Here is a 19,772-nt window from a genome sequence, read left to right on the forward strand (position 1 = left end):
GACTAACACAAAGCTCAGAAACCCTGGCAGCGTGTGACAGCACAACTGTAAAGTAATTGCTAATTCTCCTGTTGTTAACAAGAATGCTCCAGTTTCTATCTCACATGATTTGTCCCGTGTCTCCCAATGACTGCTACAAAGCTAACAATCTGCCTCCTTACAGTTTCTCAACTCCATAGACAGCATCCTTAAGTCACCTTTCCCTCCCTCCTCTGCATTAATACAGTCATGAGCAGAAGGCTGGCTCCTATCCTGTGATCACATTTTCATTAAAAAAAAAAATAGATTGCCTTTTTGTCATCTTTGAAGGGAGCAACAAAACATAGCAAACCTATTACCCTAATTAAGTTTTGTTAGTGAAAAAGGGATCCATTATAACATTAGCTCATCTACTGAAAGAATAATCCTAAAATCACAGAATCATTACGGTTGGAAGAGACCTCCAAGGTCATCTGGTCCAACCATCTCCCTACCACCAATGTCACCCACTAAGCCATGTCCCCAAGCACCACATCCAACCTCTCCTTGAACACCTGCAGGGACGGTGACTCCACCACCTCCCTGGGCAACCCGTCCCAGTGCCTGACTGCTCTGAGGAGAAATGTCTCCTCATTGCCAACCTGAATCTCCCCTGGCGCAACTTGAGGCCATTCCCTCTGGTCCTGTCACTGGTTACCTGTGAGAAGAGGTAGATGTGCCTTTCTCTTGGTCATCAACTAGGTTTTTTTGAGACAGAAACTGCTGAAAAGTTCTTATTAAACATCTTAATCCCAGTATATTCTTACTCTTGAGTTTGAATTCCCAGGAGCTAGCTAACGCTTCAGCACTCCTGCATTAGCAGCTGGCATCTGGCAAGCCTTCTGCCTGATGCCAGTCAACTCTCACATTGTGATACAACGCATTTCACGAATAAAAAGAACTCAGAATTAGTTTTCAGTGCTCAGAGATTCTCTTGAAACACGACTAAAGAGGGTTTTTAAGAAACATCACCGCCCTCTTAGAAGTACAGTGCCAAAGCCAAAATGAACAAAATTTTGTTTTAGATTTGTCTTTCCTCAAGAGAATTAATTACTCAACATTGGTGAATTCTTGGAAAAATTTGCAATGCTAAGACTACATGCTGTCAAGGAAGAAAAAAAGGTAAAATATTGTATTTGATAGCATCTTTTCTTATTCTATGTATGTCAATCTTTAATAAGCACTGAATAATTAAAAAAAAGATTTAACCTTTGAATAATTAAAAACAAAAAAGAAACCTGTATGTAGGTACTCCATTTCTAAAACTACGAGTGTCCACAGTAATGAATGAGGCTCGGGGGCTGGCTCACCATCACCAGTTCTATTGGGTTTCAGAAGCCACCTCTCTGAAAGCCACGTTGTCATGAGGAAAATGTGCTATAAGACAAGCTCTTAAGCACCTCATTTAGAGCCAGCCTCTATTCCAGCAAATGAAGCATGGTTATCAGTGAACACACATCCAGGAGGGGCCAGACTCTGACCTCAGGGCTTGCCCTTTCACGGTAACTCACCGTATTTGGAGCCACTCTGGGATGAACTGCTTTGCAGAGCCTTGCTGTGAGCTGCACCACGGAATTATTTTAAATAAAACATCTCCTCTGCCCCCTTTTTATTTTAAGTAAGACCAAATCCTACACCCAGTTCACCACTGCTCTACTAACAGCTGAGCCATGGGAACATCATGGCAGAAGGGTAGGGAGGAAACTCCTCCACATCATCGCCAAGACAGGAGCCCCCTGTACCACCAGACCTGTCTGATCTGCTGGTGCTGCTTCCCAGGCAGCCCGAGCTTGTAAGACTCCCTGCTAACGCCAGTAGGATTGTCAGCGCAGAAAAATCTCAAGCATGAGCACTCTGAGGACAATCACGTATCTAATCTGTGATTGCATCTAGGGGCACTGAAAGAAGACAGTAAAGAGGCATTTGTATGTTACTTCGGAGATCAGTGAATTGTAATTGGTAATCAACATTTTAAAAAAATGCACAGCTGGACTACACACCTCAATATCAAAGTACACTTGTTTTAGGAATAAAACAGGTAGTCACTAGAAAAAATATGAGAGTCTCAAACTACAGTTTGGCCCCACGCCCACCAAGGCACTTTGTTATTAGCTTCAGCAAGAACAGAAAAATCCTCACGTAGGCTCTGGAACAATACTCTTGCTGTTTCTTTAAGCAGTAGGTGCACTGCATCATTTTATCTCCCTAAGTAGCTATCCCACTTTAGCTTTCTCAGAGGTCAGCTATTCATCTGTGCTAAGCACATCCGGTGTAGGAAGAAAATGCCTTAATCCTGTTTTGTGTGCCTGCTTTTATATGCACATCCACAATTCTCCCACATAAAGCCTACGCCATACAAGAAGCATCCTCAGTGCTGCTCTGGCTGTCTCTGCTCCACAGCAGACAGATGTTCCCAGGAGCTCTGCTTTGGCTGGCTCTTAACTCTTGTGTGCTATGGCAGAGGTACTTAAAGTTAACAGAAACCATCACTTCAAATGAAAAGCAAGAAACTGCATGGGTTGGTGTGTCTGCTAAATGATTTCAGGACGTCAATTAACTACTTATGTTCACAGCCTCTGAGAAATACAGGAATAAAAAATACGATAAAAAATTGGCTAAAATAATATGCCTGTGCAGTCACTGACGGAGTTTATTTCACTAGTATACTTATTTAAGCCTCCTTGACGAGAATTCCTTCAAGTCTCATCTCAGCATGGATGTTTTCCTTCTGCGTTTGGGCTTGCACAGGACTCACCTGCCCCTCTACAGAACAGTCTTCCCAGAGTCTTAACACAGGCTTACAAAACCCAATCTCTCTACATTTAGCTCCTTCTACATTACACTTAGCTTCCTAGAAGTAGAAGAAAAGCAGCAGCACCGTGACACTTCCATAAGCAACCGTTAAGAGCAGCAGACTAAAAGAAAACAAAAAACAAAACCCACCCACGGTGCGAGATGAGAGAACACAGGTATTTGCAACTGCACCACAGGGTTTTGTACTCCACAAGACTGCTTTGGTGGTCACGGGGCTTAGCTTGGCTTTTCTGCCTGACAAATTCAACTCTGATTTTTCCTTCAGAAAAAATAAAAATAAAAAAATATCTGGTAAAACTGACAGGCTAGGGTGCTGAAGGGAGGGTTGTAAATAGCAGACATAAATATTTAGGTCACTCTGGAAAAAATACAGAACCTCAGCTTGTACCCCAGCAAGTTCAGCTCTCATTCAGTGTCTTTGTGCTGAAGAGGCTTTGCCTGCACCTCTCTTACCCAGGCTTACAAAATAATGACTGCCTTCATACTTGGGCACAGTTTTTTTACCTACATTAAATGAAAAAGTTGCCTTTGATAAAAGAAGGAGTTTGCACCAGAAAATTAAGTGAAACAATCCAATCCAAAGGTATTTATCACACCACCAATTTTTACTGAAGAGTGAGTTTTCCTCTATACAAGAATAGTGATAACTCTGGATTGATTTTTGTTTTTATACAGAAAAAAACCTTGAATGACATTCTTTGTTTCTTGTTGGACAGAGAACTGAAACATAAAATTTCATACTGCATGAACAATTTCAGCAGAACTTAGTAAAAGGGACTAAAAAATTTAAAACATTTCTAAAATGCAACATCAAAAAGTGCATTAGGAGTAAAAACCAGGTCCATTGATTTGTCTTGCCTGCAGTATGACTTAATCATTTTCTCCTGTAACAAAGAGGTGCACATTTTTCTTGGACTGGAGCATTTGAGCTGTGCGATCTATGCCAACCACTGCAGCCAATTTCTGAGCATCATACTTGGAGTACAGCACAGTACAGGTCCACGTAGCATCCACTCCACTGTCTGTGGCCTTCATCATATTGCAAATCTCACTGTAGAAGTGGGAGTAGGTTGGTAACTCATAGAAAATGAGGTTCCTAATACCTTTTATTGTATACCTGTAGGAGAAAAAAAAAAAAAAAGTAAAGTAACTTTGTCAGAATTTTGTACAAAGTGTGCATGTTACCAATCCCATCTCCCTTCCTCCAATTTCCACTATCTTCAATGCACTTCAGCTCAACTCTGCAAACCCTGTATCACAGACTAACGACTAAACTTGCCATGGGTGTGGAATTAAGGGAGGTCTAATGCTGCCAGGCACTGTGACTTCCTCTAAAGTACAGCCCACTACCAATTTTGCAGTATTCAGCCTCTTTGGCTTAGATTCTAACATAGTAAAGTCTGATCGCACTGATACTCATGATTTTTTTTTTTTTTTTATATATTTGCCAAAACATCTTCTGCTAATAGCAAAATCTGTTCCATCAGGAACTTCCGACCAGCTCCAGTCAGGATGCAGCAGATTTTTCCTTTGGCCTCAGCCTGCTATATTGAATTATTGAACTAATTGCATAACCTTTTCCAGAATTTTTTGTAGTTACAGTGGCTCAGATAAGCACTAATAAAAGGCACAGAGAACCTCATTTTGCAGGATGTATCATCCTCTCCCGACATCAGTGGAACTTGGCAGCACGCACCTTACTGAATAAAGTCCTGTGCATACCAAAGCATTAGAAGCTCTGCAAGGGACCATGGCAGCATGCAGAAAATTTTCAAGTAAACTGAGAAGCTCTTATATCACTCAAAGAACTCCTTAGGAAGATCAAACAAGTTCAAAAAGCACTACAGCCCATCTATGACTAAGGTCACTACACTTCCAAAACAGTACACATGCAACCCACAGGAAGACTCAGGCCTCTTTTGTAAAAGTGGAATTCCCAATTCACCTTTTATAAAAGTGGAAGCGCTCAGTGAGCAGTAAGAACTGCTTCTCTCCCTCGAGAAAGAAGCGCCGTGCTCTGCAGATGCCACCCTTTTTAGTGTATTCACAAATGTGAGCAAAATTCAGGTCCTCTTTCTTGAAGTAATTTCGAAGACGCACGTAGTCAAAATACGACGGAACATAAATGAGCGTGTGTGACATGATGGCATCGCGGTACTCGGGTAAAACCTTGTCGATGAAAAACTGAAACCTAAGTTAAGAAAGCATGCATGTTTTAATCAGAGTTAACACCTGTTTTCCAATGCTGATATAACCTCAGACAGGAATACCATCAGACACAACAGGCTACTGAACATTTTAACTATGTATTTCCTTCTTTAAACTTAGGATATCTACACTTGTAGAAGATAATGGTCTAAAGCTTCATCAGCTCTGTACAGGTACGGTAGAGACCGGTATTGCTTTCCAATGTTTTATTCTCCAGTGCCTTAGACAAGAACTTCCACATTCCCTTAAAGCTGTGCAGAGTCCAGCCCATGTCAGAAGGCCCACGAAGGCACATTTCTATTGAGAAATCCCCCTGGCCCTACGCTCTGCAGGAAGCAATATGCTCAACTAAATCTGAAGTTGTGGTCACGAGGGCACAGCAAAACGGTTTGGAACACAGAGTACCTTGTATCTATCACGGAAGTTAAGTTTTCAGCTTCTATCCTCCGAAAAACATGAGGGAGCTGGACCACAACACGGCTAATGGAGCCAATGAGTGGTACGTTGCGGACAGCCACCTGTGGGAACAAAGCAGGATGCTCAGGGAAGCAGCATCTCAATGCAGCCACACCCCAGCCAGCCTTCTGCTAGCATCTCACATCTGTGAGCAGTGCACAAGGCTGATTTTAAGAAAGCTCCAATACCAAAATACATTCACATATACTTAACCAAGCTGCTAAAGATGCACAACAGCTGCTTATGTCCTGCCTTTCAATAATTTGAGATGGACAACTCAGATTTTTACTTTTTCTTTCAAATAGCTGCTTGTGCTTCAGACATAGCAGGAATCATAAAAACAAAAGATGTTGAACCCTTGGTTTGACAACAGATTCAATAGAACAAGATAATCTGCATCAGATTAAGAAAAAATAAAACCTAATTTCAAACATGAAACAAAAGGATCAAGTACTGCTGCAAGAAGAGCGTCTTTTTATGGCTTTGGCACAGCATTAGATATTGTCATGCAGCATCATGCAGACTCAGACTGAAACACTTTGATAATGGAATTACTGGCACACAGACTTTTACAACTAAAATACAGTTTTTCCACACATTGGGTTTTCCTCTTCTACTCCCCCTCCGTTATGCCTAAAGAAGTCTTGAGCTCATCTGTGAACTCACCTGCCCTGTATAATTGAAGCAGTGTTTGTTGAAGATGGAGTTAATCTGGGGATCTTGAAGAGCACTGAACAGCAGCGTCTGACGGTAGTACTTCGACCAGTTGTTGAGACTCAGCATTCGCACTCGGGAGAAGTCTACCCCATGGGATTCCAAAGGCAGCAGGTTAATGTGCTTCATCAGGTGCTACACAGAGACAGAAACACATCATTGCAGACTGATATCACTGCACCCAGACTGCACGAGCCTTAACTGCAGCAAAAAGTGGGCAGGGATGAGCAAGAAAGCACAGAATTTAACAGTAGTGATCTCCCAAGACACAGCTGTTTGGAGTTTATTGACCATATCAAGAGTACTTTAAAAATTTCATTCCACAGAACTTAGAAATGCCATCTCTTAAGTCATCAGTAACAGCAGCCTTTGCTGCTTCTCCCACAGGGCATATCTAATGGATCTGTCTGTTTGTACCAACGTCAATGGGCCCACGGTTTCTGAGCCAGAAGCAGCCCAACTGCAGTCCCTGCTGCATTCAGCACCAGGCCGGGTTCCAGCCACGAAATTCACCCCAGTTTGGCCTCACTAAATGATGCTTCGGACCAGTATTGCTGCTGCTGCATGGCAGGCAGCTGCACTCAAAAGCAAAAGAGAGAACAGGCTCCAGCACACATTCTGTGAGCATCGTGTAGGCTCCTGGGCCTCACCAGGAAGCAAGATGCCTTCTGGGCTCATTCCAAACGTACAGTAACATCACGCTGTTGCAATGTCAGGCCAAAAAACCTCTAAGGTGCTTCCGTGTGAAACAAACAAACAAACAAAAACAATCCTCAACCTTTCAATCTTGAAAACTTTTATTAACCTAAAGCCATATCATATGGGTACTAGCACAAACTAACCACAATCCTACAGCTATATTTTCGCTATCCATACATGAAAAGCTTTAGACTGCTTAACTTAGGACACGACTACTGGTTAATATTTCTGCAGTCAGCGGAGACAAGCACCAGTACCCATTGCTTCCTGGGGGAATCTCAAATAGATTGCACAAATTCCTCACACGGCTGCAGTCTGACAGACACCGGGCAGTCAGACAACTGGCAGACTTTCTCCCAGATGTGATTAAAGGAATCATCATTATTGCATCCTGCAAGACAATTAAAACTCCCCAAAACAACAAGCAAAAAACTTTTGATGACACACACCACTAAAGCACCAAATACTAAGGTTTACTCAGAACAATTACTGAATACTACCAAAAGCTGTAGGAAAATCTTTCGTAGTGTAAGAAAAATAAACAGCAGGGTGAAGGAGAGAAAAGGAACAAGCATATGTGTCTAGTTAGAAAAAAAAAAGTAAAACTGTTCATTGTTAAAAATAAGTTGTAATCAGACTAACAAGACACAGTGCAAATGAAAAAAATTATGGAAAACGCACCAGAACATGTTCCCAATTTTGCATCAGGTAAATATCTGCTTGATCAATTATGAGCATTTCTATCGACGACAGAAAATCGAAATCTCTCTTCTTCTCCCCCTCTGCGCCAATGACAGTCCTCATGCCCAGGGGAGAGGCAATGATGATGTCCGATGAGTAAAATGGTGCATACAATCTCATACTCTTCTGCAGAATCGCAACCCCTGTCCGACAGCAAACAGCATTTTCTTAGTCAAGGTCAATTATCAACCGTTTTCTTCCCGAAGGCTCTGTAACAGTAACTCCTATGTTCCTTCTCCCTTAGCACATGCTAGTGATTAGAGCTGGACAAATCAATCTGGCTGAAACTCTTTCCTGAAAATGTGCTTATCCACCCCACCCCCATTCCACAGCCTTCGGCAGATTTTCATGAAGTTCTGCAAACTCTTTTGGAAGTTGTGTTTTTTTTTTTCCCCAGATTTTTCTTAGCTTGAACAACATTTTTGAACTGAAACACATTTCTCCTGATTTTCTGTTAAAAAAAAAAAAAGGGAAGGCTAAAAAGATTCAGGAACACAAAAGCAGAAATGATTAACTGTTCCCTTTACCCTAATCTCTGGGCTTCAGTCTCTGCCATTACGTGCTGTAATGAGTTACCTTAATCTGTCATGCAAGATTCAGTGTGGACCTCTTGACTATAGACTGCTTTCATTCACAGGACCGCTTCAGTTGCTACTAAAATGCCAAGGACAAGGCTTAGCACCTTACAGAGGCTGCAAGCACCAACAGTGCTGCACTACTGCCAGGCACCTGGCTTCTCAAGATGCACGCTGCAGTGTGCAGGACAGATTAGCTCATGCATCACCTCTCGTGCTACAGAGGGGAAAAGGAAGGAATCAAAGGAGTCTATTACTTGTGCCATAGCTACTGGGCAACATACAGTTTTCTGATCTTAAAATCCAGATCTGAACCGTGTTCAAATGGTTCAACCAGAGGCTGCCCAGCAGAGGGGTCTCTTCAGCTTCTCTCCCTATCTGTGTGATGACAGCGACCACAGCTACAGCTGAAGGCTCTTTAAGATGCTTTCAAGAATTCCAGGGACCTCTCCTGCTATCTATTTTAACCTGATGATAAAATGAAATAAAAGGCACAACTGGTTGAATTTCCAGGAAGAAAGCACCACTTTCCCCCAAAACATGTCATCACATACACAGTTTAACAACTGTAAGTCATCTTTGGTTTAAAGATGTGTAAGGGTGGGTTTTAGTAAGGCATAACAAACACGATTTAAATTACATCTTAGCGCTGAAGTAACAGGGTGTGAAGCACACTAAGAAAGAATAATTATGCTGCTTCTCTGACTTGCTTCTGCAAGTAACAGCACTGAAAGTTTCTTCAAGCATTTCTTCACACCTAGTAAGTGGATCAAACAGGCTGTAGTACAGGAGAGGGTTGAAAGGAAAATTATTTTGCTACAAAAAGTAAGATGTTCTCAGCAAGATAGATATTCACTGGGGAAGCAAGTAGTTCCCACTCAGTCTTTCTTGCATCTTCCACTGTATCGTTAAATCTCTTGGGATGCCAATTTATCTTTCAAGGGGCAATAATTTCAAGAGCCTCTTATCTGTCAAGCTAAGTTAGAAACACTGCCTACTCACTGTGGCAGCTCCAGGAACTGAGCTAATTCCCTGCACACTGAGTTACTACAACAGCATGACATTACGTTACGAAATAGTCTTAAATTTGCTGCTTGTCCAACAGTCCTACCTGCTGGCCATCCCTTTGCATTCATGAAGGCCATGTGCAATACAGCAGAGAACTGCTTTGCTTCGTACTGAGCTTTAATTTTGTTCCCACTGTTACTGATTTACAGATAAATTGTGAATAACTGCTAACTTGAGATGATTTTTTTTTTTAATAAAATGAAAGATTTTGCTGCATAAATCAAGATGGTTGCCCACACCTCTATAATGAGGTGTGGGCAACCCTGCCACAATAAAGCACTCAGTGTATTTTAAGCGACTCTGAACTTGATGTGAAAATCATTACCTCTGCATTTTCTCTTCCTTTTTTGTGGTAAGGCACAGAATATTTTCAGAAATATTCAAGTTGCTGATACAAAAACCAGCATAAATACCTCAGAATCTAAAGTCCCACCAGCCCTGATGGCTCCCAGACATTTAGCAAACACTTGTTAGATTACCTCCCCCTGCTTTACAAGCTAAAGTCATCTGTTCTGTAGGTCATTACCAATTCTGAAATGGTCATCAATGTTGCCAGCGAAGACAGCTTCATAATCTTCAGGTCTTTTCAGATTGGGGGGCCTCTCTTCTGGGTCAGAGCCAAACTCTCCCTTGAAGCGCTTTTTATTACTTACATCTATTTTTCTTTTGTCATTCACTTCAAGAAGACTGATGAGAACGTGCACAATTCTCAAAGCACATTCCCGGAAGGGCACTATCATCAGCACCTGCACAGATCAACAGTTACAACAGAACAACTCATAAAATATGTAATGATTTTGACTTGGATCTGCCCCCACTGGGCTTCCCAACAGTCAAAACAAAACCTCAGCCCCCTCCCCCAGTACAATCACCAACCATCTCTGCCTACGTGACAAAACCTGATCTGACAGATAGGCCTGTGCCCTAAGTCAAGGCACACACATCTACACTGGAAGAGGCCCCTAGCTTGTGACTTCCTTATGGCATGTCACCAGTTAGCTTCTCTGAGGAGAGGCAGGCCCAGATTTAGCTTCTCTGAGGAAAGGCAGGCCCAGATGGGTCCACATGGAAGCAGAACAAGCCAGATTCTGACATGCAGCAAGGAGAGAGGATGTGCTGGGACACAGCGTGCTTGTGGACACGGACTGGCCAGCAGAGCAGTGCGGTCCTCCATCTCACACAGAGGGTATGATTACAGGGCATGGTTAAACACATTTTTCTGTTCTCCCAACCCCTCTTTGGGTTTTGAGTCCAGCTCTGTAGACTGCAACGGGCACAGGAACAGGCTGGCTGAAACTTGTGCTCGCTGCTTCTCCCAAGGTATCTGCCCTGCAGATGACTCCCAGGCATGGCCAAGGGCTGCAGAAAGGCACATGCCTAGGATTCCGTCACGTAACAGGGCAGAAGGATGTTTACACAGCCTGACCAAGCACCCAGGGTGGGCAGGGGAATCACGTCTATGAAGCTCTCTTACCTTAGGCCTGGTGAGCCCCTGGTCCCTGTAGTCATCGCTGTCCGTCCCTGGCTTCTGGTCTCTCTTCTTGGCGTTGTTGCTGAGCACCTGGGCATTCGCCTTCAGGACATGGTTCAAGGCGTGCAAGCAGTACGCGTGCCGGATTTCCTCTCCATTCGTTAAAGCATTTCTTTCTGGATAGAACAAGTCCTTGTAGGCACTCATGATAGAGAGGAGCTCTCTTTGTAAGGGGGTAAAAGAGGGATCACTTGGTTTGGTGGTTGGCGACAGGAACTGCTTATTCACTTTTGGCCATGTGGATTCTAAAGGCTTATGAAGATGAAGCTGCTTCACATCAAATTCTTTGTCTGGTTTTAATATTGTATTTTTCTCTGAAGCGGAAGAAAAAGTTAACTGACCCAGCCTCGGCCACTGAAGGAAAAAATATATATATATATATAACACATTGATACATAAAAGGAAGAGCCAAATATACGAAATTTGGTACAGCTAAAAGCACAAAAGTACACCACCACAACTGATAGTTTAATCAGGTTCATGAAATTTGAGAAACTACCTTTTCCTTAGTATTTACCCCAGAAAATAACAATAAACTTGAACTCACTAGACCTGGATGTATTTTGCAGTGACGTGGCTACAACTGTCCTCATTTTGCCAATGAGAAAACTGAGGAAGAAGAAGGATGTCATTTCTGCCAGCCCTGGAGCTTAACCACGTTTACAGATCAGCCACACTGAGGTGTGCACTGCTTTTGAAGGGTGAAACCTTTCAGTGCATCGGGAAAACTGTAAGCCTCCTGCCACACAAGTTGTCCCATTCTGTTTCCATAATGTTGCTCCACCCAATTAAGTAAAGATGTATCATACATTGCTTTAGGTGGCACTGGTATTTTTGGCCACCATATTTAAAAAAAAAAAAAAAAAAAACAACTACAAAAAGTCACAGCTTGCTCCCTGACTGACTGTTGGATCTCTTCCAACAAATGTCACCCAGCATATGGCTGACCAGAATGCAGGGCAACCCTCCAAAACGAAATCAGATGTGAAAAAGTTAAGAAGCAAAGGTTCGTCTAAAAATGACTATTTTGAAAACCAGTATTCTGCTTCAAGCACTGAGGTGTTTTTCTGGTACTGTAATTCACACATTACTTCCAGTATTAACAAATGGGTTAAAACCCACCTTTACCTGCTTGTGAACGTGTACGGAGATACAAGTGTCTTGAACAAAAACATGAGGGGGCATCACAACTACTTGTAAGACTGCAAAGGGTCACCTGACAAATTCAGTTGCAGAGCATGTCTCTGGCATCCTCCTGTTACTACGCAGAGACCAGTCCTGTTCCCACCCAGCGCCACGAGCACACACCTCTTATCTCAGGATTATAAACTAAACTCTAAAACTTTTTTTCAGGCATGTCACCATGCACTGATGTAACAGCAGACTTTACATTTCAACTCTTGCTCAGCATTAAGCTAAGAAGAAAACACTTCAGCAACAATGCAGTGACAAAACCTTGACAATTCCGGAGCCAACAATAATACGAACCTACTGCACTTGTATACAATACGTTATTTTTATCTCAGCATCTTTTGGAGCTTTGAATTGCTACAGGACAACGTTACCTTGATTTGACTTGAAGTTTTAGAAAGCGTAGACATTTTTTCTACTTCTTTTTCTTCAAGTTCTTTGTCCATGTGCTGTTTAAATGGATCTATGTGTAACAACAACAACAAAGAGTCCTGAGAACTGTTGTAGCTAATACCAGAATCAAGTTTCAGAACGGATTTGCAAATGACACGAACAGTTTCTGTGCTGGCCAACACCACAGCTAAAACTAGTTATTTCAAAGCACCAGAGATGCGAAAAAGGATGTCAAATTCTCTCTACATAAACACAGAGAACAGATTTGACAGATTGCCTAAAAAAAAAAAAAAAGGGAGGGAAGCAGAGAAAGAAAACGAAGCACTTATGGAAGCACTAGGACTTTCAGTCACAAAACAAATGTTGGACAGGAAAGCAATATGTAGTAGAAAAGACTGGCAGTTTTCTGCTTGAAGCTCTGACACTGATAAACATCAGTTAGCATTTCTGCTCCTTGCAGGTGAAATAGGCTGTCACCAGCAAAGACCCAAGTGAGCTTACTGCCGAGGGCTCTGCATCATGGACGTCACTAGTGGCGTCCCCCAGGGCTCGGTGCTGGGGCCGGTCCTCTTTAATATCTTCATCGATGATCTGGACGAGGGCATTGAGTGCACCCTCAGTAAGTTCGCAGATGACACCAAGTTAGGTGCGTGTGTCGATCCGCTTGAGGGTAGGAAAGCTCTGCAGGAGGATCTGGATAGGCTGGATGGATGGGCTGAGGTCAACTGCATGAAGTTCAACAAGGCCAAGTGTCGGGTCCTGCACCTGGGGCGCAATAACCCCAAGCAGAGCTACAGGCTGGGAGAGGAATGGTTGGAAAGCTGCCAGGTGGAAAAGGACCTGGGAGTGATGGTGGATAGTCGGCTGAATATGAGCCAGCAGTGTGCTCAGGTGGCCAAGAAGGCCAACGGCATCCTGGCTTGTATCAGGAACGGTGTGACCAGCAGGGCTAGGGAGGTGATCGTCCCCCTGTACTCAGCTCTGGTGAGGCCGCACCTCGAGTACTGTGTTCAGTTTTGGGCCCCTCGCTACAAGAAGGACATGGAGGTGCTTGAAAGAGCCCAGAGAAGGGCAACGAAGCTGGTGAGGGGTCTGGAGAACAAGTCATACGAGGAGTGGCTGAGGGAGCTGGGTTTGTTCAGCCTGGAGAAAAGGAGGCTCAGGGGCAACCTTATTGCTCTTTATAAGTACATTAAAGGAGGCTGTAGCGAGGTGGGGGTTGGCCTGTTCTCCCACGTGCCTGGTGACAGGATGAGGGGGAATGGGCTTAAGTTGAGCCAGGGGAGTTTTAGGTTAGATGTTAGGAAGAACTTCTTCACTGAAAGGGTTGTGAGGCACTGGAACAGGCTGCCCAGGGAAGTGGTGGAGTCACCATCCCTGGAAGTCTTCAAAAGACGTTTAGATGTAGAGCTTAGGGAAATGGTTTAGTGGGGACTGTTAGCGTTAGGTCAGAGGTTGGACTCGATGACCTTGAGGTCTCTTCCAACCTAGAAAATTCTGTGATTCTGTGATTCTGTGATCTCCGGGCACTGATAGGAACACACTGATAAAGCAGATAAAGAGAAGGAGATCTGGGTGAAGGAAGGCAAAAATTGCCAAAAGTGAACAAAAGTACGATTTATCTAATCAGCATTTCTTTTCAGAAAGCAGAGGGAGGCAGGAAACTGTAACATCGTATTATATGCAAAGACTCAGGGATGCACAATTAACAATTAATATGCAAAGCTTATTTTGAAAACCAAACCCCACATACTGCTTGCAGCACAGTAGCACTCACTGCATGAGGAAGAGCAATTAGAGGACACTAGTGCTTGCCAGAGGATATCTAGCCCAAGTTATCCAGCAAAAGTCAAGGCATTTGCTAATCAGGACATACTGCCATCTAATCTATGTTCCCAGCAATGCAATCGAAGGGCTATAATTTAATTGTAGCAGGTGCTCTCTCTTCAGTAAGTCCTACCAATTCCCCAAGTTGTCAAATTAAGAGGAGGAAAGACAACAAAGCATTTTCAGAAATTCTAGTCATCCCAGGACCCGAGGAGAGATTCATTCACTTTCTGGTATCTTAGGCATATAAGATCTTCTGTAACAGATTACAAAGCCACTCCCGAGCTACAGCAACCCACTGAAAAGTAGTGCATCATTTATAGGTTGAATAAAGCTGTTAGGATACTTGGCATGCAGTTGGAGAGCTGTGGTTCTCATTAAAACGCAACGCCAACAGCCTAAGTAATATTCTCATGGTAACAAGAAGGAGCTGTTTCTTCTATCACATGGCCCTTTGATGCTTCCCCACATTTCATGTATCAGCTAGGCTGCCTCCCAGATCTAATGTCAGCTGCTGCTCTAAGATGACAAGCCAGCATCACTAGGGATGCTACAAACATATTCCCCTCTCGCAAACTACGCCATCTGATATTAAAACCACAGAGCATGAAATATGAGTAGGAGCTCTGCGAGTGCCAGCGTGTGGCGTATCACTGAAAGATCACAAACCTGTGCACACGGCTATTGGTATTACACGTGGTGGGATGACTCCAGCACCAGGGCGCAGCCTTCACCCATGGGCGCACTGCGGCACCGAGACGCTGGGCGGCTCCCTCAGCAGACACCGCACAGACTGCTCTGCACAACCTTCAAAATCCAAGAGCCCTGAGCAGTTTTCTAGATTACTGTACCTGCCTCGGCTCCTCTCCTCTAACTCCACCCAGCTGTGAAGGATCCTCTCACTGGTCAGTCGTGTGACCACCTCCAGCACCGTCCGTGCCAAGAATACGTTCCAAGTGCAGGCCTGCAGGACCCCTTACATTGCACCATATTTTTTTTTTTTAACTACCACTAACACGTTAGAAGAAGACAACCCCCTCCACGCACATTTCTAGTTCCTGGTATTTTAGGCTTTACAAGTCACAGCAGAAACAAATCCCTGTCCACAGGCGCTGCAGGAAACAAGTGGTTCATCTACACGCCCGCATTAGCTTTAAGTGTCCCTTATGCAATGGGCTCACACGTGGGCAATGCAATGAATCACGCAGCCAGAGAACTCAGAAGCTATACAGCATCTCATTAAGGAATTTGGTAATTTACATGGTACAGATGCTCCTCAAGAGGCAGCTCACTAAGCAAAGTACACTACGTTTTACCTTGTGAAAAGGCTCGTGAAGAATTGCTCTCTTTCTTGTCCGCATCGCAACCTCCACTCTCCTCTTCCATGAAATTGGTTTCCAAGCTAAATTCAGATTCATGTTTCACATCAGTGAACTCCTCGATTGCTCCATGGCTTAGGTCACAAGAGGCATCCGCACCATCATCCTGCTCCTGGCCGAGTGCCTCTTCTGCTGTGTCTTCAGCTGTGACTTGTTAGAGAGAGGAAGAGGTTATCATCTTCTGGGAAAGTTATTATTGATTGCTACCTCTGGCTGCCTACGTTGTTCACTTGGAGAAAAAGTTTTTCTCCAAATACTGTATGCAAAAAGATAAAAATGGGCTTTGTATTTTACATTTTGGAAAAAAAGAAATAACCTTTGGCTGGCTAGCATGCCAAACATTAAATAATACAAAACATGTTTCCCCAGGGAAAATATAAGGAATAACCTATTCAGAAAACACAACTTTTAGTTTCTGATAACCTAAAACAACTTAAAATAATGAAAAATTGACTCCTCTCAGAATTTCTTTGCAGACTTCATGAATGAGGTTGTCTTGTCATAAGGGAGGAGGTTTCCTTGTATTTTAAATATACTTTCCTCCACTGTGAGGCAAACCTTTCTCTCCTCTCAGTGGCAGCAGCCAAACCAGATGCTGTGTGAGAGAACAGCTTGCGTCTCCCAGTGAGTGGGTGAGAACCCCTGGTATGCTGCTCCATGTGGATTTCCCCTGTGCTGCCGCACAAACAACATCTGAGGGAGAAGCAGCGGGCTGCCTGCCGGAAAACGAGCAGAGCTACCCCCCGCCCTGCAAAACCTCCCGGCAGCTGCTGCTCCCACCCACCAAGAGGCAACGGAGCAACCAGCAGAGCACCCAGCCAGCAAGCAGGATCCTGGCTAAGAGCAGGCATTGCTCAAACCTTCTTACTGAAGCAACGTTTACCAGAGTAAGGGAAAAGGCAACCTACCTTCCTCCTGGGCTGGGACTTCATCCTCGTCTGCTTCAACGCCATCTGCTTCTTTGGGCTCCTGGGAGCCTTCGCTGCCCAACTCCGCCTCGCTCTCGCCAGCCTCTTCCGATTCACTTTCCTCTTCCTCGCTTTCAGACTCAGGAGAGGTCTTCAGGGTAGCCAGTAGCTTGTGGTACACAGGGACAGGTTCCACCTCAATCTCCGAATCACTTTCTGCACTCGATTTATCAGAGTTGTCAGACTAAAAGTGAAAACAGTAACACTATTATGCAGCACATGAACACCCTCACCTCTAGATCCCATGCTACACTTTCCTCTTCCCATTCTATCCCTGTGCAGATGCAGTGGGACTTCTCAAAAACCTCCATATACCAACATAACAACCGACATAAATAGTTATTCTGGACACCTCCGTTTAGATTTTGAAAGCATCTTGGTAGACCTAGGCCCTAGTACCTCATTCTGCATTGATTTGAGTCTGAGCATCTCAAAATTTGGTTCTTTTAGGCCCAGCTGAGTCAGTACATTTGTTCTCCACAGACAAACCGGCCCTGGATTTTCCTAGCAAAACCATGCACACAACAAAAATTGTAGAAGGGCATGCATACAAGCAGAAAATGCTTCCAGGTTTCAAGGAAATAAGGGAAATAACCTTCAGCTGACAGAAATCCACCGAGGAGTTGGTCAGGCTTGGCTCAGCTCTAAGCTTCAAACAAGCTAGACTCTAAGAGCCAGTTCTGTCCCAGGCCTGAACAAACCAACCACAACGTGCCTGGTTATAGTCACAATTACAGTGAAACCAGGAGTACAAGCAAAGCACCATTTGCTTCTTTTTTAGGTTCTTTCAGTCCAAGGTGAGCACTCAGTATATACAACATTAATGCAATAAGTGCTAAAGGAAACAAGTGGACAGTGTAACTCATTGTTTTTCCAGACTGAAACTCTGAAGTGTTTAATTTATCTGACAATAAAGGAGGTTAACTGAAAGAAAACTAAAGCATTGGCAATTTGAAGAAGGGGAACGAGCATGAACATTTGCTCGAATGAACATGAAATTTCTTCATTCAGCAGAGAACAAAACATCTCATCCCCTAACTCACGCACCCCCAACTTTATTAGTATTATAATAACAACTTACAACATCGTTTACTTTTCACCATGATTAAGTAACGTGAAAAAAAACAGAACCAGCCAAGAACAGCAATATTATATCCTGCTTCTTCTGATGTCTCATGGTTTTCACAGTCTGACACTACAGAGAACAATTCAGAGATACACAAAAATCATTCATTTTTTCCTCCTAAGAAGCAGGTTTTCTAAAACAGAACTGAATCAGCCTGAACAATGGAAAATGCTCAGTGCTTCACTCCACTGAAGTGCACAAAGATGAAAGTGAGGAAGAAACAAAAATATATTACCAGTTCACTGATCTGAGTTGCTTCTAGTGTTCCAGAAACCCTGGAAAAAAAAAAAAAAAAAAAAAGGATTGAAATATTTTACTCTGTCAATGTTACTATGTACAGTATAAAAACAGATGAGGGGGAGAAGAAATTATTGAATCACAGGAGTCTTAGAGAAGTTAAGAGAAAGCTTAAAACCATCACATGTCACGCCATTGTCCCTAAGAAAACAGACTCAGTGCTCACCCTGAGAGGTTTCTCTCTCAGCTGATATGGCCTATAAATGAAGCCTGAGTACAAATGATCAAAAAGAGAAGTATTTTAAAGCAGAATCCGTCTTTAAACAGAAGGCTCTTTATATACATACCCACAAGAGTATAAACACTGTAAAAGCTACGTGTAAAGTGAAGAACACCCTGCAGGACAAACTGTACCTGGCGAGGCTCAGAAGGAAATTTGCTCCTCTCTTCTCAGAGGAGAAAGGCCAGGCCAGAGCTACCTGAAAGGAAGGGCTGCAGGACAACTTTTAAAGGATCATAAAAGTTAGGCAAGAGCATGAGGGATCCCTAGAGCTGGCAAGGCTGACGTTTGGCTCAGGATAATAAGTTCACAGCGATGAGAGCGACCGCTCAGCCGGAGGAGAAGATTCAGCAGGCAGCAGCCGCGGTTGGGCCGTACCAGGCGCATCCTCTGGCTGCTGCCTCCCCCAGACCCGGGTACCAAACCTGCTCGGCGTTTTTTTTTTTAAAGGCCCTTGGTGCAGCACAGCTACCCAGGGCAGGAGCCCGCCTGCTGCGCTAAACATCGATCTGCCAAGCAGGGCAGCCTACCGCAGGGCTTCCCCTCGCCTCTCGGGGCCCCCACTCACTTGTCGTGGAAGGGGTGCTCCTCCCCGAAGTCCTTCAGGTGCTTTTTCTGCCTCTTGCTCAGGCCCAGAGCCGCCGCCGCCGCCGCCCGCCCGCCGCCGCCGCGCTTCCCCATGCCGCCCGCCCGCCTTTACGGCCCGGCCGTCAGGCGCCGCCGTCGCGCTGCCGGCCGCGCCCCCTCCCGCGGCAGCCCTCAGCCCGCGGGGAGCCCTGGAAGCGCCCCGGTGCCCGCTGAGCGGGGACACCGAGAGCACAGGAGGGCAGCCGGGAGGGTTTTGGATAACTCTAAAGGAGACCTCACAGCCTGTCCGGGCAGCCTGTCCCGGCGCTCTGTCCCCGCACAGTACAGAGGCGCCCCCTCACGTTGAGCAGGAAGCCCCGGGGCTTCAGTTTGTGCCCGGAGCCGTGGCAAAGAGAGCGGCGCCGTCCCCTCGGCACCCTCCCCTCGGGTATTTGCACACACTGATGAGGCCTCCCCTCAGCCTTCTCTTTTCCAGACCCTGCTCTCTCAGCCTGTCCTCGCACAGATGCTCCTGTCCTCTAGCCCCAGCCTTCCCCTCAATCTGCTTCGCAGTATTTCAAATGAGAATCTTAATTCACACTCGATTCTTTGTTTCAAAATACTTCACATTCTTTCATACCTCCTGATTTCTGTTTGGCCTAGCAGAAGCTGCTCTACCTAGGGCAGGAGAGGCCACAAATAGCATTATAACACAGGACACTGCCCCACACTGCCAGTCTCTCCTGTAAAGCACGCGCAACAGATTTCAGTTCGTCTCCTGGAGAAAAGGGTACCAAAGGGAAGTGGAGGCAAGGTAAGCCCAACAATGATGGGGGCGTGAAGAATTTCAGGTAAAAATATAGCAGCTAGGTAGTCTGTCTTGATTTGAGAGCATCCATGGATTTGACTGAGGCTAGGAAGTATGAACTGCATTCCAGTTAAAGAGAAGCCCCCAGGAGTTAGACGATACATTTCATGAC

General features: G+C 44.5%; 1 protein-coding gene across 2 annotated transcripts; it reads right to left on the minus strand.

The window, feature by feature from the left end:
- Nucleotides 1–3,418: 3,418 nt before the first annotated feature.
- On the minus strand, nt 3,419–18,921 carry UTP25 (UTP25 small subunit processome component). 2 transcript variants are annotated; one of them, XM_084512995.1, is made up of 12 exons: nt 18,794–18,921; nt 17,944–17,983; nt 16,523–16,766; nt 15,552–15,758; nt 12,390–12,478; nt 10,768–11,178; nt 9,820–10,039; nt 7,591–7,793; nt 6,163–6,345; nt 5,446–5,558; nt 4,778–5,023; nt 3,419–3,949 (listed from the first exon to the last, which is right to left on the minus strand). In XM_084512995.1, the coding sequence occupies exons 1-12, from the start codon at nt 18,904–18,906 to the stop codon at nt 3,703–3,705; spliced, it is 2,316 nt and encodes a 771-aa protein (XP_084369121.1). In that variant the 5' UTR covers nt 18,907–18,921; the 3' UTR covers nt 3,419–3,702. The 2 variants fall into 2 exon arrangements, with proteins under 2 accessions (XP_084369121.1, XP_084369120.1); XM_084512994.1 differs by having other exon boundaries at nt 15,552–15,764.
- Between the last annotated feature and the right edge of the window lie 851 nt (nt 18,922–19,772).

This window comes from Aythya ferina (assembly GCF_964211825.1).
Source record: "Aythya ferina genome assembly, chromosome: 3".
NCBI lineage: Eukaryota > Metazoa > Chordata > Aves > Anseriformes > Anatidae > Aythya > Aythya ferina.